This window comes from Chelonus insularis, unplaced genomic scaffold (genome assembly GCF_013357705.1).
Source record: "Chelonus insularis isolate UGA/USDA-ARS -01 unplaced genomic scaffold, ASM1335770v1 contig_121_pilon, whole genome shotgun sequence".
Lineage (NCBI taxonomy): Eukaryota > Metazoa > Arthropoda > Insecta > Hymenoptera > Braconidae > Chelonus > Chelonus insularis.
The window spans coordinates 227,153-251,862 of NW_023276363.1; the positions used below are offsets into that span (position 1 = coordinate 227,153).

A 24,710-nucleotide genomic window follows, 5' to 3' on the forward strand; every position below is an offset into this window, starting at 1 on the left:
TGACTGAACTTTTTATTATTGCTTCAATTATTACTTCGCGATTATTTCAGTTACTGATACAAAATGAAGCACCGATATTTATTGCAAAATATTTATATGTAAAGTTTTTGAACGAATGACGGCGAAACTGAGTTTTTTGCACGCGCCACCTAGATTTCGAGTGAAAGAGTATACAAATCTGGCACCACTGTAACACACTCCAACATATGTATAAAATGTTTACACATATGGCTCCAATACATTCATTTGCATTATAATTAATGAACAGTTGATATGAAAAGACAATCATAAATAATTTTCAAGTTTATAAACTGTCATCCTTTGTAAATATTTTCAACAGTTTTTTTGTATTCAAGTTTAGTGATTGCTTTCATTTGATCTGAAAAAATGTGATATTGGAGTAAATTAAAATTACAATCTTCTATAAAGGATTAAATAAAAAATACTGTGACTGTTAGTATACTCAAACGTATATATGTTTAGTATTATTACATAAAGTGTAAAATATTTCTTGCATTCTATTATTTAAAAAAAATTAAGAAATCTTCATTTAAACTCCATTTGTATATTAAAAATGAGATAATTTGATATATAGAGAATGCTGTGATAAAACAACATGACTTATTTACGAGGTAGAACATTGTTAACGGTTTTTTTCATGGTTGCCTTGACATTAGTGGCAATAATATATCACATATTAAATAATGATAACGGTAATATATCAACAAAAGATTCAAATTTACGTAAAAAGGTAGTCGACGATAATCTTCTTTCAGATTTGACGGAAGACTCATCAAATGTTGCAAGAAGACAAAAAATTGAAGCTCAAATGCTCGAGAATTATCGAGCTAACAATAAGAACTATGAATCCTCTAGCAATAATAAGTACAACAGTATGATGTCGAATGAATCTCTCTTCAAAGGGCATAAAATAGTTCATCTAGATTTAAAAGGAGCACCACCAGTCATGGATTATTACAGATATTTATTCAAGGTATTTAAGGATCTTGGAGCTACGGGAATTTTAATCGAATACGAGGATATGTTTCCTTATAAAGGTAAATTAAAAGATATTAGTGCAGAAAATTGTTATTCAAAAGCAGATGTCATGACCATCGAAAATTTAGCCAAAGAAAATGGCCTTATTGTGATACCTTTAGTACAAACCTTTGGTCACTTAGAATTTATTTTAAAACTTGATGCATATAAAAATTATCGAGAAGTCATGAGATATCCACAGGTTGTATGTCCAACTTACAATGGAACTCAGGATCTTATTCGTGAAATGATTGATCAAGTTATTAATGCACATCCCAATATTAAATATTTACATATAGGTGCTGATGAAGTATACTATATTGGAGAATGCTCAAGATGTTTAGACGAAATGGTAAAAAGACAATGGAGTAAAAAAAAATTGTTTTTAAACCATGTTGAAAGTATTGTACGTTATATTAAAAATAAATATCCACATATAACAGTTCTCATGTGGGATGATGAGTTTAGGGATATCACTCCAGAAGAAATTTTCAAAAGTGGTTTGAATAAACTTATTGAACCTGTTATTTGGAAATACACATCTGATTTAAGTACAACATTAGTTGATCAACTTTGGGAAAATTATGCAGCTGTCTGGCCAGAAGTTTGGATCGCAACTGCATTTAAAGGAGCAACAAAGCCAGACCGTTATTACACGGATATTTTATATCATATTGAAAATCATCAACGATGGTTAGAAATAATAGACAAATATTCTCATCAGATTAAATTTAAAGGTGCCATTTTAACTGGTTGGCAACGATATGATCACTTTAGTGTACTCTGTGAACTGTTAGCTCCTGCTTTACCATCTTTAGCTGCTAATCTTGCAATACTTCGAGCTTCTAATGTTAATAATTTCATTAGTGAACTACCGAGTGAAGCAGTAGAAGCTTTAGATTGTCAAAGTACGGTATCTCTTACTATTCCTGAGCCTCATTACGGTTGGACTAAATGCAAGTTTCGAGGAGTAGAAATTTATTCAGTAATACTCAGACTCTTTGGGTTAAACCAAGAAATTAATCAAATGGAACAAGATAATACTTTTAAAGGATGGCTCAAACCTTACAACGTTAAGTATAAATTTTCAAATCCAAGTCATGTTGAACGAGCTGTTACGGATTTAAATAAGTTTAAAATGGAGCTCCTTTACATCGAAAAAGAAATGCAATCTGCTATGAGTGGCATTTATGATAATTATACATTTACAGAGTGGATTGAAACTTATGTAGCACCACTTAATGATAAAATTAATAGTTTGTGGGATGCAAAAGAAAGCATTTTAGAGAAAAACTCATGGCCTCGAAGACCATTACAAAAAACTGAATTATAAAATATTTCTTGAATGATATTTTATTTAATAACTGATTGTTAACTAACAAATTCATCTTAATCTGTCTTCTACGTACTATTTGTTTTTTTTAGTATATTTAACATTGTTTTGAAAACCTGTTATTAAAAATGAATTATCAATTGTTATGACTATTAGTCAAAAAATACGTATATTTCTTCCTTATACAAACGTAATACGTATATTGATTTTAATTACAAAACAATAAATAAGTCAATCCACCTGGCAGTACATGTGATAAGGCTGAAAAATTAAGACAAAACGTTGCAATATGTGTATTTATACAGTGATTTGAAGCATATTTAATAAATGGGGAATACTTCCATAAAAGTATTATCGCATAATATAACTTTATCAATAAAAAATGTTTATCCAATTTTTATTAAATGAGTTTTCATAGTGTAAATAAATATATTTGCGCCATTATTTTATTTTTTATTATGTAAAACTTATGTGTACTTAATTATCAAATATTGTACGTATATTAAGGCACTGTGTAATTCCATTTCATGTGTTTGACTTTATTGCAGTGAGCATACTGCAGATTTCGATAATGGAAGAGTTGGATAATTGTTATTTTGATATGATTTTTTATTAGGTAATTTCTTGACAACTTTTTGTACTGATGTCATATCAACATTATCACCAATTTCTGCTGTTATTATTGCTTTATGTGAATCTTGATCCACTCTAGTTAATTGTACACCTAATGCTTTTGCAGCAAGAGTTGCAATAGTCAACGCTACCTGAAAATAATGGCATTTAATGGAAAAAATGAATATCATTCAGACAAGTATGTTGATAAATACGAGTTCGCTACCGATTCACCAGTTCTTGCTGACATATCATAATTAACGAGTCTTTTATCTGCCGCAAATTTGTGTGATTTGTCTCGTTTAACAGTTCTTTGATGTTCAACATCACATTTGTTTCCAATGAGAGCCATTAACGAATCATTTTCATCAGTATCATTGATCTTGGTGATAGTTGTGATCCACTCTTCAAGTATATCGAAACTGGAGGTATTTGTCACATCATATACTAAGAAAATTAACTGAAAAATATTTAGAAATTACACAAATTTGTTTTTTAGATAAAAAATTTTTATGTTCTATTGTGATGAATTGTGAAATATAAGAATATTTGAATAAAGTTACCTTTGCGCTATAAAGATATTTATCTAACATTTTACTATGTAGAGCAAGACCACTGACATCCCAAAAGTGCAGACTAACATTTTTATATGGACCCAAAGAAATAGTCTTTTTAAAAAAATCTATTCCTGAGGTAGGTGAATATTGCCGTGAAAATTCTTCATGGCAAAATTTAGTTGCTATACTTGTCTAAAAATGAATTCATTATTTTTATAACACACGTTAATATTATATGAAAATCAAAATTTAAAAAACATAATATAAATTTAAATTAAAAACATTTCTTATCATACTCTATCAATCATTTTGATAATATCAATTTACACTAATATCTATGATCAAAATTCCATTTATTTCTAGGAAATCAATACATAACCAGAGTTTTACAAGAGAATTAAATTCCTGAGAAAGAACACTGATGTCTTGCAAATATTTTCATTTAATAAAAACAATGCTAAGCATAACTAAAGGTAAATAATAAAATGTCTACTCACTTTTCCTACTCCAGAATCACCAACTAAAACAATTTTGAGTTGTTTTTCTAACAAATCTTCATCGGATTCGTGCATTTATATCTGACGTATTGTTCCGTCAACTTTCAAACAAGAGTATTCCTTAAAATGCTTAATTCAACTGCCAACGAATTTAAAAAAATAGTAAAGGCCTTCTTCATCGTTCAACATGAATAAATGAGCGAACAATCGATAACATTGTTCGCGTGATAAACTGTGTCAATTCAAAGGGTGGTATATACGGTCAAGAACATGTTACCCTTGCTGTTACGCCACTTGTATCAAACAACGCATGCGTCTGACAAATTGATAACATACTGCGAATTTTAAATAGTAAAATATTCTGAAACTTATATTATCTATCAAGAATACTATCATATTTTACTAAACAGTTTAAAAATTGTAATATCAGGATGAAGAAGAAGGCTCCATTGTCTGAAAGGATTAGAGGTCTCATTCCACAACAATCTTAATTTTTTTAAATGTTTTTTTTTAATTAATAATTATTAATACATTGATTATCATTGATTGGCACTCGATTGGGTAAGATTTGAGAGAGAACATTTAATTTAATTAAAGATTAAGTCTTTGTAGTTCTGCAACAGGTAGTAGTTACTGACTCTGCAACATGTCGTTGTACGTACCACAGTCGTTCTGTCGGCACGTTCAAAGTTTGCCTTTACAACTTCATAATATCTGCCATCGCTGTAATTAGCACTTTAGTAATTAGTATTTCTAATTGGCATAATGTCATTAGACATTGTTTGTGAAAACATTATTGGATCAGAAAAAGAGTTTTCCAATGAAAGGTACTCTAAATGTTTTGATTAACAATGTCTAATTTATTTAATAAAACTCATCAATTTTTCATTACCTTAGAACAAGGCACCTAAGTTTCACACATTTAACTCGAAGAACATCGATAGCTTTCTGACTCTTATCAGAAAATCGCAAATTTTCAGGGTCCCATCGTAATTCTAGACGTTCTAAGTTTGGACAATTATTACCTATGCCATCCATCAGTTGATCGACATGAATATTTACTCCAAGTCTTTCTTGTGTTCCCATGACTAGAATCCTATTATTTGATTTGAAATTTATTTTACATTCATGATTAGTATGAGAGTAATGGTAGAATTTTTTTTACTCACTTCGCATTGGTCATAATGGGCAAAACACTCTGCCAGAGTTGATCAGTAATATGTGGCATTCCTGATAAAACGATCCCCCATAGTTGATGTCCATAACGTGAAAGAAACTTGTGAAGTCCATCATCCGTGATGTTGTCCGATCTATCAATATCCAACGCAATTAAATTCCTTGGATTCCCTGCATCAGCCCATGCCTTAAGAACGCTATCATTGAATCCGTTTAATTGACCAGCACTTAAAAACCTCAGGCTTGGAATTCTTGTCAACATGTCAATCAAACATTCCGTTGATAAGTCCGTAGCTGTGATGTCTATTTCCTGGATGCTTGATTTTTCCCACTCAACCTGCATCACGTACTCGCTTTGAAGGTCTGAAAGTTACACTTCCAAGTCCTGTGATTGTATTAAAGCTTTTATAATTTTTTTTATAATTAATCTGTCTTTGTTTCTTACTGGTTCCTTGCATCAAGAGACACTTGAGCCGTCTACTTCTTTGGAAGAGTGTCTTCATGGTTGATCCAGTTACTTTGGAACAAAAATTCACTGCCAAACACTCAAGTTGTATACAATTTGATGAGAATGCATCGATGTGGGAATCATCAACAAAGTTTATTCCGTATAAATTAATTACACGAAGATTAGGTGTTGCTGATTTTAATTTATGGACATTTATTACTTCATAAATTTCTTCCTCTTCTTCTTCCACTTTTTCATATGTTCCTATAATAAGCATAAATAACTTTAGAATAATTTAAATATTCAACAACATTATATCTATTATAATACAGTGATTCGATAGATATATTTCTATCAAAGTCAAGAGTAAAAAATATTGATTTTAGTTTACCTATTAAATGAAGAATTTCCAATCCATTAATGAAGTTGTAGATTTTCCTCATGAAGCCTTCCATGAATATGACTTCTGACAAACAAATGCACATGTATTTAAGCTTCGTAGGAAATGCCTGCATTTCTGAAAAATCGTGAAGCTGCATGGCAGTGGAGAAATCCAGCAACATGTGAGTTAAATTAGGGCATTTGTTTGCTAATTCATGAAGTACTGTGTGAGTAATGAGTTCAATTGGCAGTTCAATGTATCTCAATGATGGTCCAAATCGTACACTGTAATCATTCATTTATTTAATCACATTGCATAACAATTTTTTATTTGGTGATTGTACCTTATCAACTGTAGAAGCATTTCCAGAGAATTGACATGAAGTCCACTGATCTCTGGCCGCAGTGATACATGTTTCCACAACTTTGTGTCATAAGCTATTTGGCGCCAGCGCTTGCAGACACGAGCAAGACAACAGATTTCACGGTGTGATAAATAACTGAAGATATTAAGGATCACTTTATCTGGTAGTTTTTCAATTGTCTGAAAAGTTTCAATGACAGATTAGAGTTGATATTGAAAATAAGCTAGGATAAAACAATATACTTATTGAGTTTTTTTTAAATATTTATTTATGTGTTTCAGACTGCAGAATCAAGTTTATAACAATGACTTTCAAGAAGCACTTGAAAAAACTTACAGTGCTTGCAAATCTACTTTTAATGACACCACCTTCTTCAACGTACATTTGTGATGTCTCCAACGCAATTTGTCCCCAAACATCAACACCACCCAGATCCATTTTTGAATACTTTTTTTCAGCAAATTAATCCAAGGAGAAATGTTAAATTGGTGCTTGGAAAAAATTACTTTCACGCATTAACTATTGATTTATGGTTGAAATTAAATGGATAATTTTTAATAAATTACTACCACGTTAAGGAAACGTGTTCACTGCAATATTCGAAGGAATCCGACAAGTTTCTACTCGGCGGTTAATAGGATTGCGCAAACGCACGGCCTAAATATACATGCACAAAGTCGTTGGTAAACTTAATTTTAAACCTCCACGGGATGTATCTAGGTACCCGCAAAATTCGCATAATCGTACTGATTTATTTTTTACAAACAACTCGTTGATTCAGATGTCAAAGTAGGTGACGTTGCGTTGTGTCAGACTATCAAAAAATACTTCATCATAGTTATGTTAATACAAATTAAAATTTCATTATAAATCATCAACATGATCAATCGTGATTAGACTTAATTAATTTTATGAAGTTAAAAAAAAAATTAGTTTGTTAATTAATTTAATTGATTGATTGAATGTTTATGTTATATTTATCGCATGACCAGTGAAAATTTTAAAAGGCTATGATTCTCAAAATGTTGATTTCAATGCACAATACAGCTCGCATATTCTCAATGCCAAATCATGAATCATGCCAAAATCACGACTCTCTTTTCACTGAGACGTAACTAATGAATCTAATAATTTAAACAATAAGTGAAATGCAAACTTTTTTAGAAGAGATAAATTGATTTTATTACTTATTTTTATGACACAGATTATTTTTACTATCATGAGTTTGAATAAGCTTTAGAGATATTAATTAATAAATTCTCTAACAAAGGAACATTCAAGATATTTTAAAGAAGTAAATAAAAGTAGACAACTAATAAAAACATTATCATCATTAACTTTTAGAAATTAAACGAGAATTGTAATTACACAGACATTTTTATCCTGGAAAGGAATCTGTCTTTTTCTTTTATATTTGTATAATTTAGATAATTATACTCCAAGATATAATATACTTGATCCACGTGCTTATTAAAATGTCTTATGACGAAAACATTGGAATTTTTGATTATAAAAATTCTAAAGAACGAACAAATATTTAAAAACAATAACAAAAAAGTAAAAAAAAAATTACCGCAAAATGTCTTGAACGAGTGCTAATCCTAATGTCATCTCTGGATATGGCAGTAGTGGCATGTTCAACATTCAATTGATTCCAAACACTCATATTGATGATAAATCAAGTGTATAAAATTCAATCACTATTGCTTACAATACAGCACAAACTTTTACATCCGTTTCACTTTATTAAGATAAGAAACACTTTCCTTAGATTAGCTTAAATTACTCAAGCTGCAAAATTAGGAAATTTAGTTAAGTAAATCGTTGAAATCCCCGCTATAAACTACGTCACTAGATAAAAACTATTTTATATTTATTTCAGAAAAAAGCTACTGATCAGTTCTCACTCTCGTCCGGGAAATTTCTATTTTTATTTATTTTTTTCAATGTTCTAGTTGATTATTTCTCAACAAATAAATGCTCGATGATTATTCTTATAAGATAACTTTTTACAACTCTTCATTAAGTTCATCATCTCGAATTTTGATTAAAATCTTCATTCTAGCATTAGTTTTTATCATCTCTGTTATGTTATCATATCACTATTGTATAATTTTATTTCAGGCTTATAAAATTTTATTAATCAACTCAATTTAAAGCAATAAATTTTTTTTTAAAGACTGAATTGGACGGACTTCTTTGTTCGAAAGTACTGGACCGTTTTTAACTGAGCAACGTTAGCTACTGACTCGTCTTTAATTAGTTACAAATACTTGACAGACAGCAAACCAAAATAGGCAAACCTTATCGACATTTTCTGATGCACTGATGTCAGTACTTATTATGGGTTCTTTAGCCAATTATGAATAACTAACCCTCGACGAAAGTTATTAATAAAAATATTTTGACAAATTAGAATTTTTTTAAAACAACTTACTGTATTACTAAATGGAAATCTTATGACACCATCACCATTATCTTGATAATTTAACTGTTGAAGTGCAGTTTCTACACTCAATATGTTCCAATTTGACATCCGTCGAAGATCCATTGTTACAAAATTTATAAAAAATGATATTTAATTATTTTTTAATTATTCTATACTAAGATTAGAAAATTATGAAATTAATTGAATTTAATATTTAACATATTTTATAAATAGAAAATTATTGTTGTAATTTTATCCACATTATTTTTGAATTTTCTTCTAATTTACTAAAGACCCGGATTCTTTAATTAGTTTATTTTTACAGAATTTTCGTTAAATAATTATGAGAGAAGTTTTTTTCATTTTTCAGAAGAACACCAGGAAGTTTGATAAAACGTTTACTTTACTAAAATGAACAAAAAAAACTATGCTCTAAATGTGAACCCTACGATGATTCTTCGTCGTACTGAAGTAAAAAATGCGCTGAAATAAGTTTAGTTTTCGAGTATTCTATAAATAAAGCTACTGGAGTGCGGTAGTGTTATACATCTTTTCTTAGACGTGGGTGGTACTATAGTTTCAGTTATACCATTGTTCAACAGTTCATTCATAATAGGATGACATAATTTTACCATCAAAATCCAGTCCAATTAGTTCAGCAATCCTAAAGATGTGCAAAAAAATTTTTTATTTTTATTTTCAATTAATAACAAACAACTTGTTTTTGTTAAAAATTATGATAAATTAATTTAAGTTTACCGGGTTCAAGAGTACCTTGACATAGATGAAGGTTTAGCTGTCATTCTGCCAAAAGCGTGACATATTAATGTCGTTTATGCATGATTGAATTAAATTCACGGAATCAATTGGTAATAATTCCCAATAAAAATTGATTCGATGGCCTTCAGTTATTTATACAGTGGATGTACACAAATGTGTTGTGAATAGCAAATATTCGTCGCAACAATAATCAATTGATATTCCTCTTTAATAAATTTACCAACTATCGGTCAATTATTTTTATCAAGTTCATTTGTACCAAGTTTTATTAGCAGACAAGGAAAAGCATAATCGCTTGCAAATCGTACATTAATAATTAACGTGATACTGATAAAAATTTTATCTAAGCTTATCAGATAAACGACAGATAAAAAAATTAATTCTCAATGAACTATATCAATAGACGGTAAAAAAATATAATCTTACTAGTTTTTAAGACATCTCTGCTCAATCTATCAATTTTTTTTCAATTAAAAGCCAATTAATAATTTTTTGTTGAAGTTTTTCAAACAATCAACATGAGATGATTTGAAATATTCTACACTAGCGCCTCTATGAATCTTTGTACACATGCGCCCGCCATGCTTTCTATCTCACACTGATGGCTTTTTATCAAATTTCTCCATCTTCGTTACTACTGACTACGCATCTTTTTTTTATTTTCTTTTAGTTTTGCAAGTAGTTATTTTCTGCGCAATTATTCAGCGCAGCTGCGCCGTGACTGCAGTTGCTCATAAAAGTATGTGTTGATGTAATGCATCAGTAGTGTTTCTTGAGTTATTGAAAGTAGCACTAGATGTGGTGTATGCTGTCACTTAATTTCATAAACGTGTGTAATTATTGATTTCCGTAGAAGCTGACCAAACAATCGGTCAGTAAACTTGAATTGTTACAATCTCTTATGAAAGGCGTAATGAAATAATAGAGAAGAGATCTTTGCTCCAATCAGTCTATCAATGTTTTAACTTTGCGTACCGTACTCAGTCCTCAGTGTAGGCTAGTCGGTCGCCCAAGTGTTGTCGTTGAACAATAATCGTCACTTGTGGTTCTTGTACTAAATGCCGGGAGCAACGGTCGTTTACTTATGAAAATAATTTGCACTATTTATTTTGAATCTGTGTATATGGATATCCTAAAAAACTCATCTAAATATTCAACTTGTAACGACGTCAAGGCCGTCAGGTTTTATGAACGCAAAAAGATTGATTTTTGGACATAAATAATCTCAACTGCACGTTTAATAGCATATGAATCATTTGTTGATTTGTGAACAATATTAGATACTTTAACCTACTCAATATCTAACCAGAGAAAGTGAATCTTGCACAAAAACACTTCAGTTTCTCTGAGCGTGTAACAGCAGTCTGAAAATTAATATAACAGTGTGACACAGCAGAAATAAAGAGCGGAACAAAGTGATTCTTCATATAAAGGCTTATATTAATTAATAAAAGAACATCAAAGGGTTTGAGAGGAAATCCCATGACAACGACAATGAATGAATGTGACGATAATGTTACCAGCATGGAGTTTTTCTATGATATGATAACAAACGAAATGTGGTCATCGTGGGACAATGTTGTTGATTATTTTGAATACCAGCCATGGATATTTTCCATTCTAGGAAGTACTATGGTTGGTCTTTCTGGTGTACTTCCACTATTCGTGATCCCTATTGAAGAAGGGGCCAACTTGAAGCATGGAGGTATTTATAAACTAATTTTGCAAATTATTAAACAATCAATATCATCCCATTTTTCAACGGTAAAATACTGTCCATTGTTCATATAATTTATACTCATCATCATTACTATTCATTTATGAATTCATTAAAACAAGTGTTTTGTGTAAGGTCAGTGTTGTGACTGAATTCTACATTGTGATTAATTATTTTCAATTCTGTCAAAACAACAATATTCTATTGATACTGATGATAATAATGTTGCCAAACATCAAAATGATAGCTTAATGATATTGTGACACTAAAGTAGTCTTAATTATCTACTAAATAAAACGACATTGAAAGATGCATTTTTAAATTAATGATCAAATATTAATCCTTTTGTAGTACGATAAAAATGAATTGTTTTATCTTGCTTTTCGTTATACTTAGAGAAAATATTTTTATAATACAGTTTAATGGATTGACAATTTTACGTCAACAAATCATATGTATTTAAAGGTGATTTAATATTGATAATTCTTAATTGAGACAGAAGGTGGAATTAAATTGTCACTGTCATTGATTGAAGTAATTGATGATGCTTTTTTTATTTATATTTTTTTCTTTGTTTGAAAGATGCGTATGTGAACTAACTCCTGGCACAGAGCAGTAATTCATGAATACTATCTTTTCCGCTCTGCTGCGCAAAAGATAAATTCATAGCTATTGCATTATTACAATTCATTCTTGTTAAATGAATATAATGTGTTCTAATTTATATTTTTACTGCCACGATTCTGATCTATTTTCATTTATCAGTCAACTATTGCGAACTTTCGCGCAAATTATAAATATATGTGTAGATATAATTAACCTTGGATAATAATAACAAAAATAAATAGTAAAAAATATTGTTTTGGTTTTTAATAATTAGCCGATAGTTGATAACACTTATTGAACTAAATAATCTAACCTTATTAAATGAACCATTAATCTACTTTTTTTTTTAAAAATAGATAAAAGTTCTTATTTCTGGATCATGGTTATCATAGTAGATGCCATTGAAGAAATATTAAGAATGCAATTGAGAACTTTGTAAATAAAAAAAGCCGTTATTCTGAGAATCTCAATGTTTATAGTAAATAAGGAAAAGTGTTGAATATTTTAAGCAAAAAATTTCTGATGCAAGATTCTACATTGCATCAGGCTTGAATAATTATTCTATACTCTATTTGACATTTAACAGATGCTTTATTTCCTATCTATTCATGTGATTCAATGATGAAATCTCCATGATAAATAAAGTCATACTAACTTGTTAACAATACATGCATTTATCATTATGTATAAGCATAACATGATAAATAAAAAAGATGAATAAAAATGTTGAAAATTTGTTGCAGCTGGTGCTAAAACATTAAAATTGTTACTAAGCTTCGCAGTTGGTGGACTTCTGGGTGATGTCTTTTTGCATCTTCTCCCAGAAGCTTGGTCCAATCGAACACTTAATATTAGTAAGAATAGCTATTATGTACAGAATTAAATAACTACTTTTTCAAGAATAATAAGAATTAAATATAATAATTGATAAAGAGTGACAAAGTGCAGTGATTAATCATAATAAGATAGATATTCAATGATGACTATGGCCTATGATTAATTACTACAGCGAATGGAATATCTGGAAATTAAATGAATAACAGCAAAAAATTTTTTATTAAAACAGCTTTTTTTAAAAACAAATTCTAATATATTTAGGATGGTTAATGCTGTGAACTTTGAATTAGATTAGAAAACATTTGCAAGTGTAGTAGCGAATGTATTGCTCTTTCAATTAATTCTGATTTCTATTTGTATAATTTTAAATTCTGAGTAATTCAACTATTTTATTATTTTAATCTATTGTTCTTTAATTGTTGTTCATTTTTTTATACACCATTTATTCTAACACAATAGTAAAAAAAATCAAAGAATCAAGTTCTTATAAATGACTAGGAAAAAAAATAATACTAATAATTTTCTTGTTAATCATAAGGTTATCAAGTGTCAAAGAACCTCTTTTATTTTTACTTTACTAACTAAACTCTTAAATAACTTATAATATTGATAATCGTATTTCCTGGTGATGAAACGTTTTTATTTCTTTTTTAGCATCAAGAAAAGGACACCCATCAATGCTTTGTGGTATGTGGGTTCTTACTGGCTTCTTAGTATTCATTATCGCAGAAAAATTATTTATCGACAGTAATGAAAGTGGAGAGGATTGTAGTCAATACGAAGGAGGTGAAAAAGTCAGCAAACAAAGAATAGAAGCATTTTTGAATAATCACGCTCACAATGAACTTGAAAACAATAATTCCTTATCGATAGATAAAAAGGTCAAGAATATTGAAAAATTATCTATGAATTTGGAGTTAAACCGTACTAATAAGATCAATTACATAAGTACTTCTATACCTACAAGTCCAACCAAGAATGGTTTTATATCTAGTGTTGATGAAGAACTATATAATGGAGGAGAAATGGAAAAAAATCAGTCATTTAGTGTTATGAGAGCGAATGGTTCAGTTTCTCAAAAAAACAATGTTATAAATTCACCTATGAAAAAAGTAAGCAGTCTGCCGATTTTGATTCTAAAAGGACAAGTTGCTAGGAAACCAGCTAATGGAAAAATCCCAGCGAAACCAAAACATATCAGTGGTTATTTAAATCTTCTGGCCAATTGCATAGATAACTTTACTCATGGGCTAGCAGTAGGCGGATCTTTCCTAGTATCATTCAGACTTGGTGCTCTTACAACATTTGCAATTTTGATTCACGAAATACCTCATGAAGTTGGAGACTTTGCAATTCTTTTGAAAAGTGGCTTCAATAGGTGGGATGCTGCTCGTGCACAACTTTTAACTGCGTCAGGTGGAATTTTTGGAGCTCTTATTGCTGTGTTATGCTCAGGAAGTGGAGTTGGTATGTAAATAAATGCGCATTTTGTTAAACAATAATGTGTCTAATTGAAACTAAATTTAAATATTTTTTCAGAGTCTCGTACAAGTTGGATTTTACCATTTACTGCTGGAGGGTTTCTGCATATTGGATTAGTAACTATTTTACCAGAATTGCTCAAAGAATCTAACCCCAAAGAATCAATAAAACAGTTAGGCGCACTTCTCAGTGGTATTACTGTAATGGCCATTTTGACGTTAATTTGTGATTGAAAAAAATATTTTAGTATTACTCGGTGCAAAGTTTGATATCACTTTAAATAATGCAAATATAATAAGAGTTAAAAATTTGAAAAACAGTGAATAAAAATATGACTGATTAGCTACATGTTACTTGGAAAATAGAGTTAGGTTTAAGTCTCTTGTTTGTCTTCTTGATTGACTTTGAACAAAGTTTTTCATAGTTATTTTCGTGATAACGACAAACAGAATTATAATCTTAAAATCTAAAATATTTTAATAAAAATATTTATAATTTTTGTATTTTCTAGTTTTTTTTTTATGAAAAACAAAACAATTTAGTAATTGTTTATATTGAACAACAAAAATATAGAGTAACGATATTTATGTAAAAAAAAAATCGTGATTTATTTTCCAAGTTAATTTTTTTAGTCTTTGCATCAAATTGTTAGATATTTACATAGTTTATATTAAGATTGAACCAGCAATTATAGTGCTGAAATGGTTATAAACACTCTACAAGTCATAGTCCGTTTTGAAAAAGATATAAATGCTCTCTTCCTTATATTTTTTCTATTCTAAGATAAATACTATTTTTATCAATTAATTAGGTTCAGAAGCAAGTGTTTATTTTTCCGATAATTTTTTATAGTAGCTAGTAAAGTCCAATTTAATAAGATAACAGGTTTATCGAAAGTATTATTGGACTGCATTCTTGATAATACATAAGGAAGATGATTTGTATGAGTGTTGTAAAATGTTTCTGTATATATACAAGTATGAATATTCTAAAAAAAAAGAATAAATTACATTTTGTATTATAGTAAAAATAATCAACTTCATCTTGATAACGTACCCAATTTATAAATTTCATTTTTCACTAAAATGTTATTAATTAGAATATAAAGTCAACATATATATCTACGGTTGTAAAACTGATTTGTAAATAAAATGTATGATATACTCAATTAAGTCAATTGACACAGGTACGAACGAAAACGTACTAATATAATAAATACTATATTATTATAATAAGTCGTATATTGAATATTTTTATTATTTTATCTTTAGTTTATGTATAGAGCTATAAAATTTCAATAAAATAAAAAAAGTAATTATTTGCTTATTTATTTTTAATAAATATATATTTTTGGTTTAGTTATACTCCATTACAATTCGTCATGTGTATCACTGTCGAAGGTAAGCTTTTGTAATGATGATATCTTTTCTAGTATATGTTTAAACATTTCTACTTCCTTTATCAGTTCAGCAGCCTTCATTTTATCATAGTAATCTCGGATTTCATTTAGTACCAAGAACAAGCCATTCTCTTCCTTACGATACTCACTTTTACAAGTAGAACTTAAAGCTAACATATTATCCATTATCACTTCAAAAAAATCACTTATTTCCATGAGAGAATTCACAGCAATATTTTGTTGAAAATTTTGCCTTAAAATACTTGCCAAGTATTTACAGTATTTATGTTCTATTAATTTTTCCTCAAAATTCGTTTTTCTATACTCTCGGATTTTCATCAGCCGGAGTCTTTCATCTTCAGTCTTATTTATATTTTCTCTTTCTATAGCTAAGTCTGTGATCAATTGCATGATTCTCAATTGAGTCTGCAACTGACCATTTTCCAATATTTTTCCAAATATCTCTAGTCCTCCGTGATCAATAAAAACTTTTTGAGAAGTTGGAAATTGCCGCAAAAGCGCACTCAAAGCAAATAAGCATCTTGAACGAAGTGTTGCTTTGTTACTTGTTGTTAGCAGATGTAAAACCTTTGGTATTAAATCATTATTGAGAGCTTTTGACTGGACATTTGGATTGGACTGAACAGCAGTACCCAAAATTCGTAATGCTTCAATTTTGACATTATCATTAGTTGTATTTAAACATGGAGATATTATTATTGACATTCTAAAAAAATTAAGAAAAACAAGAATTTAATACGAAATATATTTTAATGTCTAAAAGTCGTTTGTTATTCTGAATTATTCTATTCTTACCCTCCTAGATCTGCGAACAATTGAGCATTGTCTATTTGATGTAGCAAAAATTCCAAATCATTGAATATTTGCATAATATTTTCAATTTGTGAATTTTGAAGTGTTCCTGATGTTAGTGCCTTTGTATAGGGTTGGAACCTTTCGAAGAGATTCAAAATTATTTCGGAGTCAGTAGTTATATTCATTTCAAGAGCTTTGAATTCTTCTCGTAAATCATTGTAGCTCCTGAATTTTTTTTTAACATCTTCAGGATTCTTTTCCTAAAATGAATTATATTTTTTCTTGATTAATTTAATATAACGACTTTTATAACAAAAAAACAAATTAAGTAGAAAATTACATTTTGTGAAACTTCATTTGTCTCAAACTTGATTTTCTTTAAACGAGCCTTTAAATTTTCAAGAGATAATTTAATTCTATTCACACTAGGCATATTATCACTTTGTAAGTCATTTTCATTATCTACTGATGCTTCTGAATGAAGTGTCAATGATTTCTGCTTCTGATCATCAGCTTTCTCTTCCACTTTATCATCTTTATCCAATAATTTAGCTTCTGTTAATCCTGTTTGAAAATTATGTCTGACATGAAGGCCTTTTGGAATTGGCTGGCCTAAAAAATGCAGCTATTAAAATCTAGTCTATTTATATAGTCTTTCTTATTTCTGAAGTTCAGTTATTGACGTTTTTTAAATTTATTTTTATTACAAAAAGGAATTTACCTTTCTTTACCGATTGCCATTCGTGTGTTGGTACGAACTCACTTTCATTTTTATCTGCATATACTAAAAGCTGCTGATAAGAATAAATAAAAAAACAAACGAGAAATAAATTAAAACAATACATATTAATAATATACAATTTGGAGTAATTTTCAGTCGCAATCACATAAATTCTGTTTATAATAATTGAACGTATTAATGTTATAGAAAACAATAACAGAATTCTCAATCAAATAACATAGACAGGTCAACGTTATTAATACGTTTTTTTCTGACTAACATGATAGAAACAACGAAGACGAAGATAAATTGAAGTAACGAAAACGATACACAACATGAATTTACCATTTTTGTGCGTATAATGGCCACGTGTTACTGACTTATACGCTCAGCGATATCAATATTGAGAATTTTACTGTCATGCCATCTTCTAGATGGTTCACTAATTATTATTCATTTCCGTTATTACTCAACAACTGGTAAAATTTTTCGCGCTTCACAACTGTCAAAAATGGCGCATCATATTCCTTCAGTGCTTCAAAACTTTTGAAAACCAGAGAAGAGAAACGTTGTCTTTTCTTTGTTAAAAACTACGTAAATAGCTCAACGATGGGTTCGAACATCAGAATGAATGTTTTAATTATTAAAATCTCCAGTTATTTGTGTTTCTATGAATTTTTAAATGACTATCACGAATGTAATTAAGTATACCTATATTAGTACAAAAGTATAAACAACTATTTCCGCGTACTTAGTTTTACAAATCCGATACTTTAACAACTTTGTTCAGTAAAATTTTTATTTCTCAAACGAATGGAAAGAATGACTATAACAAGTAAGTACGTACATAATATCAAAAATAATGGTTATGGTTAAAATGTATTTATTATCATGAATAAGTAGATAATAAAATAGAACATGAATTAATTCAGGCGTATTGTATCAATAAAAAATTTAATCAAATTTTTAGAGTATTCAAAATTAGATATTTAACATTCGTATTTATTTAATGTTCATTAATTGTAAGGATTTATTCATTAAGACAAAACTCAGTTGATTTGTATCATAATGATATTTATTCATGTTTTAACTCATAAAAAGTCTTCTTTAGATTCGGCTGGGGTATAACATCTGAAACAAAAGCGAGTTATTTATAAATTATTGATATGAAGAATACTTTACAACATAATGAATTTTAAATTTCATTGTTTTTCATTTTATAGAGAAATAATTTTTTAATTTATACTTACAATTCTGATGCGGTGTCCCATAGCTTTGGCAGGTAAATTACGTTTAAACTTAGCACGTACAGAACCACTTGTACCATGAGGACGTGTTATCTTACCCCAGATTGCTCTGACTTTAGATTTCTTATTTTTACCGGGAACTGGAGTTCGGTTCTTTGCCTAGAAATCAGATATTTTCGTGTTTAGTTGAAAATTAGAATTTTTACGATGAATCAAATTAGAAAATTGATTTACTAAATCATAGAATACCTTGTAAACATAAACACATCGTTTGCCAACGTAAAATTCTGAATCTTTTTTCAATCTAGCTCCTTCTACTTTGAGAAGGGCAGTATGTTCATGTTGATTCCTTAATCCTCTTTTGTAACCAGTGAAAATAGCTTTAGCATAGAGTCTTCCATGTCTTTTAAAAGGCCTCTTTTTCAACGGTACTGCTTCTGTTGGTTTTTCTTTAGGCTTTTTTTCTTTTGGCGCAGCCTTGGCTTTACTTTTAGTTGCAGATGCCGTGTCCGCCATCTCTACAATATAAATGATTTATTATAAAATTGAATTTATTAATGACAGTAATATGTCTGATGGTAGTATAACAAGTGAACAATTTTGAGGTTATGGTGTTAACCATGTTGATATTGAATAAAAACAGAAATAATTTAATTAGTGAAACGGTAGTTCACAAATAATTTGAACTATTTTAGACAATAATTGTTAAATCATTCAATTATGTTTAAAAAAAACTCTGTTCATAGATATTTGATTATGAATAGGGTTAAGATCATATGACACTCGGCGGTAATCCAATCGAATCGAAGCTTAAATTCTGATATTATTATTTATTAGCGACAGAACTGAATAAAATAACAATCACATAATTATTGTGTATTCTTATTTTTCACTTTTATACTTATTTTACAGTGTTTTTTAAATTAAAAACAGCAATGTTTTTCTGTATCACATACCGTTTCTTTATCGAGATTATGAAAGGAACAAAAACCACGTGATCCCTCTATAGGTAACCATATGAGTTAAAAATCTATAGATAATGAAGGAATTTTTTTTTACTCTAAATCGATCGTCGATAAAAATAGAAACACAATCCCATGTTTATCAATTTGAGTCATTTTATAAAATTAGCATTCTAATTATTAATTAATCGTGATTATTATATAATTCTTTATTTTATTGACATGTTAATTATCTTGTAAATGATTAAATGTCCATATTAAAGTGTACAGGTAATTAACAAGATCGCTTTTGAAATATGTCTATTATATAATCCCAATATAGTGTTAGATGACGACTAAATTTTTATATTTATTTTTGTTTCTCTATTTCAGTGCATCGAGAACTTCAACTTCTTTACTTCGAAATCTAAGAGAAGGGATAATTGCAGCTAGGTAAGTGAATATACTAATTTTCAGATAGTTATTGCGAATTTATTGCCATTTATTATTATATTTATTAATCATTTGTTTATAAATTATATCGTACAAACAAATTTGAATTTTTTGTTAGGAAAATAATAATTAATATGTAATTATTTCAACTATTATTATGATTTACCTTGAAATAGTCTAAGTATCCTAAAAATGTGTTCTGTTGGTCATTTTATTTTTTCGTCTTTTATTGAAAAACATTTTTAAAACCCGGTTTAGTATTTGATTAATAGCTCTGTGCTATATACCTCTTCTCTTTCAAGTTGAAACAGTAAAAGTCTACGGCTCTTCACGAATGACAAATATATTACTCCGAAACTAGTAGTGTGTTTGTTTACACTAATAATACTTATTATAACGATTATTATTATGATCATTAATTCAAGAGATTATTGATTTGGAGAGTTCAAATTTGAATAGTTTATTATTCATTATCACAATTATTTATTATTACTATATTTATGGAGTTATACATTTTAGTTATTTAACAAAAAAATATCCTATTTGATTATTCTACCATTTTTTATTATCATTCGTTTTTTTTTTTTTTATTATTGCTAGTGCAGTTTTTTTTGGGAGTAAAATATATTCAGTGACAGCTTGCAAATCATACATATTCATATCCTATTATAGTTAAGATTGGATCGAATTTCAAAGTTTAAGATCTGTGATAATTGTTAATTACTTTTAATGAAAGAAATAAAATGGTTTTATGCGACAAAATAATTTAAATAAATAAAATATTTTTAAGATAGAGGTTTTAAAATCAAAATAGAATATCAACTGTCGAGCTCTATATTTTACTGCAAATTATCTGAAAACGACACAATTAAAACAGTTATGCTTAAACTTTTATTAACTCTCCAACGTGTATTGATCGAACACCTCGGGACTGATATTATTCAATCTATTTTCGATGTAATGTTAATGTAATGAAGTTTATTATTCATCAAAAATAGATTAAATAATAAAATAGATTAGAAGTTAAAATATCAACTTTGAATCAAAGAATTGGACTTTTTAATATGAAAAATTACTCGTTTCATTATTTTCATTCTTCTCAAACTCAAATCAGTTCTACACTTACGATATATTCAATATCAGTGCAAAACTATTCTATTGGTAAAAGTTTCATTCTCATACCGAAGTTGAGAGTAACTGCAAGCTACGTAAAACACATTCTGATTCCATTAGTTTAGTATTATTGTATCATCAATACAACCCTTCGGAACAAGCTCAAGTATTACCAATACTAGTAATGGTCAGAACATTCCACAATTAATTTCTCAATTGTTGAGAGTAAAATATTGGACCGTTAAAAAGACTCATCTCTGTTATCTAAATTATTGCCGAATGAAGTCATATACTTCCTTTTTTTTATCTATTTTATGTAAAAATAGTTTTAATCGTTGGCAGATCAACTTGGTACTCATAAATAGATAATGTCATTTGGAGTTATTTTTATATGATACTTCAATTAAATATTGATATAAGAATTAATAAATAAATCCAATGCTAAGTTGGTTTTACAAAAATATCGAGCTGTTAAGGAATAATTTTGATTTAATATTATTCCAATTATAATTTAATATATAACTCTTATCATAAATGATAACAAATGAAATAAAAACATTTTTTTTCACACTTAAATGTAATAAATTTATAGTTTAAAAAATGAATCACTGCAAGTCCTTTATATTTTTAGATGTGATAAAATGTTATCACAATTTTTTATGTAGCAAAGTAAACAGCAAGTATGGCAAGCATGCTGCTGGTGGTGTTCTCCTGTCCTTTATCTTTCACTGGTTCACTATTTATGTTAGTTCTAAACACGGTAATTTCACTACGCCATCTTTAATATCAGACATGTGGGTTATTCACTAACTTTCATCAATTAGAGGCATTTTTACAACCTTTGATGAATCTTTTATAAGCAAACTAATTTCTGTTTGATCGCTGTTGGATTTTTAAGTTATTTTTAACTTATAATTACAGGTTTTAAAAATATTTGAAAAATTCACATCAATGGTCAAAGCAATTTAGAAGTCTTCAAAACTATATCTATGATGGAGTGATTAAAAATTTATTGAAACTTTAAAATTGTAGAGTAAAGTTCTCTGATTAGTTTTGTGTGTAATCAGTATGGAATCATTAATATAAAAGTCTATAAAAATCTAATATGTAAAAAGAATATAATGAGTCGTACTATATAATTAATTATTGGAGTAAATATGAGTTCAGTTTTTTTTTAGTTTAAATAAAAATAATATATTTTTAACACAAAGCATCCTCCGCTAGGACGCTTCAACAATAATTGGAGATAATCATGTACAAAGAAAGGGCTTTACCGCACGCAGATATTACCTCTTTTACTTTGAGAATGTGAAGCAATGAGTGTAAACGATTGGGAAGTAGAGTGTGCAAGTTACCGACATGAAGACACTTGAGTCACACGCTCCTCTACACAGTCATTCGATAAGGGTAGTTGCTTTATTCTTCTTCGCTTTTTTCTTTGAATTCTATGTGTCACTTATTTACCTTTTGTTAATCACTTTCATCATCAGCGTTAATAATTTGTTTAGTGATTAATTGAGTGAACTGAGCAACTAAGATTGTCTTCGTATGTAGTTAACAAATATGGAAATTTATTTCCACCCTATGATGCAGATAATATTTTCAGTGATTTTTTTATTATTATAAATATTAAATTAAAAATATGATAAGTCCTTTTGAAATATTAATTTCGATATATAGATTTTATGATTAATTCATATTCAGATTATTTATGAAAAGTATTTGCAGATCATTACAGCAAATTAATTTATTTCTACATAAACAAAAGAAAATAAAATTAATATAGACATGAAATTCATTTCAATCAGCTGAAAGTATTAATTTTCTATTTTTAATTTATTTACTAAAGTATTAAATTACGATGACTACATTATGATTGAATATTTAAAGCAATACATTTATTTAAAAATGAATGAATCGATAATTGATTTTTGAAAATTTATACAAATACAAAATCATATTTTCAATCAATATAAGTTAGTGTAATGATTTAGGTTTTATTACAATCATTCTATTCATATGAAAAAATCCTGAAAGAGAAAGGAGAATAATTAGGTACGAATTTTTGATAGAATCAATATTCATAACACAAAATTACAGAGAAATATTGCAATCGAGAAGCCGGAGGTAATAATTTCATGGTGAACATTTTTACATGCATATTTTATTTCGTACAACTCAGTCTGTTACATAGAATTTGTGTTTCTTTCAATATGATAACAGATGGAAATGACTGCAGTTGAAATGAGGTATTTTCAAAGTTTACTGCTTATTCAGTAAGATTACAGCCAATCTGAACAGTTGGATATAAAATTTAGAGGTATCAATGTGGCTAACTAACTGTAACTATCTATCTTGTTGAATTCCCCTATCAAAAATAATATCTCTATATATTCAACTTTTTATTAAATTAATTAATCATCTCATGTTTTATTTTATCATCAACGTCACATTATTAAATAATGATTTAGTTAGCAAATATTATTTTTATTGATAAAAAAAATTTTCATTATTACGATAAAGTGCAGTACATTCCTGATAATAGCTGCCTCATTTCTCATTTAAAGTTTTAATTACCATTTATTAACATTATTATACAGTTATAGAGAGCTTATGATTATGAAATATTTATCGTAATGAAGCCTTTTAATCTTCTCTTTATATTTGAATTAATAAATTTTGCTAATATAACTTCAAAGTATATTGCTAATAAAAATAGCAAAAATTAGTAAATACTCTCTAATTTGCAGTGATTTTTCTCTAATTACAAATTAGACGGTACTTGGAAATCTTCCGAATCGACAAGTTCGAGTATTTGTGCTATCAATCATCAGGAGAAATAGGAGAGCAATCAGAAAATCGTAGTTTAATTACTCGTTTTAAACGAATAAATGGATTTTTAAATATTTTATCCAACTAAAATATAAATATAACAATAATTAATTATCTGAATTCAAGTTGAATTATTATATTGTAAAATTGTTATCATAATTAAGTAATTAGATTGATGGAGTAGGTTTATCAAATTACAAATTATTTTACAAGAGGTGAATTTGATCATGGTTTGAATATTTGTTGAAAATAATCATTAATAGAAAATAAAAAAATATGAAAGCAATGATCGGAATTTTTAACACCAATTTGAATTCGTATAAAACCCAAGTGTTAGAAAATGTTACAATTATATTAATTCAGATGACTGGTGTGCAAAATTGTCGAATATTTCACTCCAATCATTTTCAACAAATGTACGATAGTTTCTGGTTCACATGAATGAACCAATATTGCTGTAAAACGTCGATTTCTTTTTAAATTTAAAATTTAGAAAATTGAATATTAAAAAGAATCTCAGCAGGGAGTCTAAAGTGATATATGAATTCCGTGTTCTCATTAAAATCAAGTAGAACATAATTAGAAACTTATTTCAGAAATTTTTTAGCTTGAGTTCATTTTAAAAACATCCCCACTGGAATTTTTTTTAACAAGAATCTCTTTTTACAGTCAAAAAAATAAATAAAAATATTTCATTGTACTACATTAGAACCTCTATAACTTAAACTTTACTTTTTTTAATCAAAAAACCTTTGCATGACAATTTTTACATGATTTTTTCTATCATAGTGTGCCTTTATTTGAAAACTTTCATAGCGGGATACCTTCATAATTCAAATTTTTATCTGTCCTTTTCCGATTTAGAATATAGAGGTTCTACTGTATTATACTAGTTTCTGATTGAAACTAATACTTTTTCCTATCGCTAACC

General features: G+C 28.3%; 6 protein-coding genes across 16 annotated transcripts; 2 read left to right on the top strand and 4 right to left on the bottom strand.

Moving 5' to 3' along the window:
- Positions 1–270: 270 nt before the first annotated feature.
- On the top strand, positions 271–2,776 carry LOC118066290 (hexosaminidase D-like). 3 transcript variants are annotated; one of them, XM_035082238.1, is made up of 3 exons: positions 272–453; positions 596–713; positions 777–2,776. In XM_035082238.1, exons 2-3 carry the CDS (start codon positions 617–619, stop codon positions 2,369–2,371), a joined length of 1,692 nt encoding a protein of 563 aa, XP_034938129.1. In that variant the 5' UTR covers positions 272–453; positions 596–616; the 3' UTR covers positions 2,372–2,776. The 3 variants fall into 3 exon arrangements, with proteins under 3 accessions (XP_034938111.1, XP_034938129.1, XP_034938120.1); XM_035082220.1 differs by having other exon boundaries at positions 271–453; positions 596–2,776; XM_035082229.1 differs by lacking the exon at positions 272–453 and having other exon boundaries at positions 460–713.
- Positions 2,777–2,811: 35 nt separating this feature from the next.
- LOC118066306 (ras-related protein Rab-28-like) lies at positions 2,812–4,278 on the bottom strand. Its single transcript, XM_035082249.1, has 4 exons — positions 4,038–4,278; positions 3,547–3,732; positions 3,210–3,443; positions 2,812–3,135 (listed from the first exon to the last, which is right to left on the bottom strand). The coding sequence occupies exons 1-4, from the start codon at positions 4,110–4,112 to the stop codon at positions 2,911–2,913; spliced, it is 720 nt and encodes a 239-aa protein (XP_034938140.1). The 5' UTR covers positions 4,113–4,278; the 3' UTR covers positions 2,812–2,910.
- A 250-nt stretch (positions 4,279–4,528) lies between these two features.
- Positions 4,529–9,017, bottom strand: FipoQ (F-box/LRR-repeat protein FipoQ). 5 transcript variants are annotated; one of them, XM_035081862.1, is made up of 8 exons: positions 8,845–8,861; positions 7,981–8,198; positions 6,387–6,586; positions 6,053–6,327; positions 5,659–5,925; positions 5,207–5,576; positions 4,930–5,133; positions 4,529–4,760 (listed from the first exon to the last, which is right to left on the bottom strand). In XM_035081862.1, exons 2-8 carry the CDS (start codon positions 8,071–8,073, stop codon positions 4,625–4,627), a joined length of 1,545 nt encoding a protein of 514 aa, XP_034937753.1. In that variant the 5' UTR covers positions 8,074–8,198; positions 8,845–8,861; the 3' UTR covers positions 4,529–4,624. The 5 variants fall into 5 exon arrangements, with proteins under 5 accessions (XP_034937753.1, XP_034937726.1, XP_034937743.1 ...); XM_035081835.1 differs by lacking the exon at positions 7,981–8,198 and having other exon boundaries at positions 8,845–9,017; XM_035081852.1 differs by lacking the exon at positions 8,845–8,861 and having other exon boundaries at positions 7,981–8,634.
- Positions 9,018–10,313: 1,296 nt separating this feature from the next.
- Positions 10,314–15,489, top strand: Zip99C (Zinc transporter Zip99C). The gene is made up of 4 exons (XM_035081375.1): positions 10,314–11,320; positions 12,682–12,792; positions 13,430–14,242; positions 14,315–15,489. The coding sequence occupies exons 1-4, from the start codon at positions 11,098–11,100 to the stop codon at positions 14,488–14,490; spliced, it is 1,323 nt and encodes a 440-aa protein (XP_034937266.1). The 5' UTR covers positions 10,314–11,097; the 3' UTR covers positions 14,491–15,489.
- Positions 15,490–15,583: 94 nt separating this feature from the next.
- Sil1 (Sil1 nucleotide exchange factor) lies at positions 15,584–17,593 on the bottom strand. Of its 5 annotated transcripts, none has more exons than XM_035081356.1 (5): positions 17,539–17,593; positions 17,194–17,266; positions 16,813–17,084; positions 16,473–16,732; positions 15,584–16,383 (listed from the first exon to the last, which is right to left on the bottom strand). In XM_035081356.1, the coding sequence occupies exons 1-5, from the start codon at positions 17,539–17,541 to the stop codon at positions 15,627–15,629; spliced, it is 1,365 nt and encodes a 454-aa protein (XP_034937247.1). In that variant the 5' UTR covers positions 17,542–17,593; the 3' UTR covers positions 15,584–15,626. The 5 variants fall into 5 exon arrangements, with proteins under 5 accessions (XP_034937247.1, XP_034937255.1, XP_034937223.1 ...); XM_035081364.1 differs by having other exon boundaries at positions 17,194–17,263; positions 17,539–17,553; XM_035081332.1 differs by lacking the exon at positions 17,539–17,593 and adding an exon at positions 17,474–17,533.
- Positions 17,594–18,250: 657 nt separating this feature from the next.
- Positions 18,251–19,444, bottom strand: RpL35A (ribosomal protein L35A). The gene is made up of 4 exons (XM_035081744.1): positions 19,397–19,444; positions 18,690–18,958; positions 18,444–18,599; positions 18,251–18,324 (listed from the first exon to the last, which is right to left on the bottom strand). The coding sequence occupies exons 2-4, from the start codon at positions 18,954–18,956 to the stop codon at positions 18,301–18,303; spliced, it is 447 nt and encodes a 148-aa protein (XP_034937635.1). The 5' UTR covers positions 18,957–18,958; positions 19,397–19,444; the 3' UTR covers positions 18,251–18,300.
- Between the last annotated feature and the right edge of the window lie 5,266 nt (positions 19,445–24,710).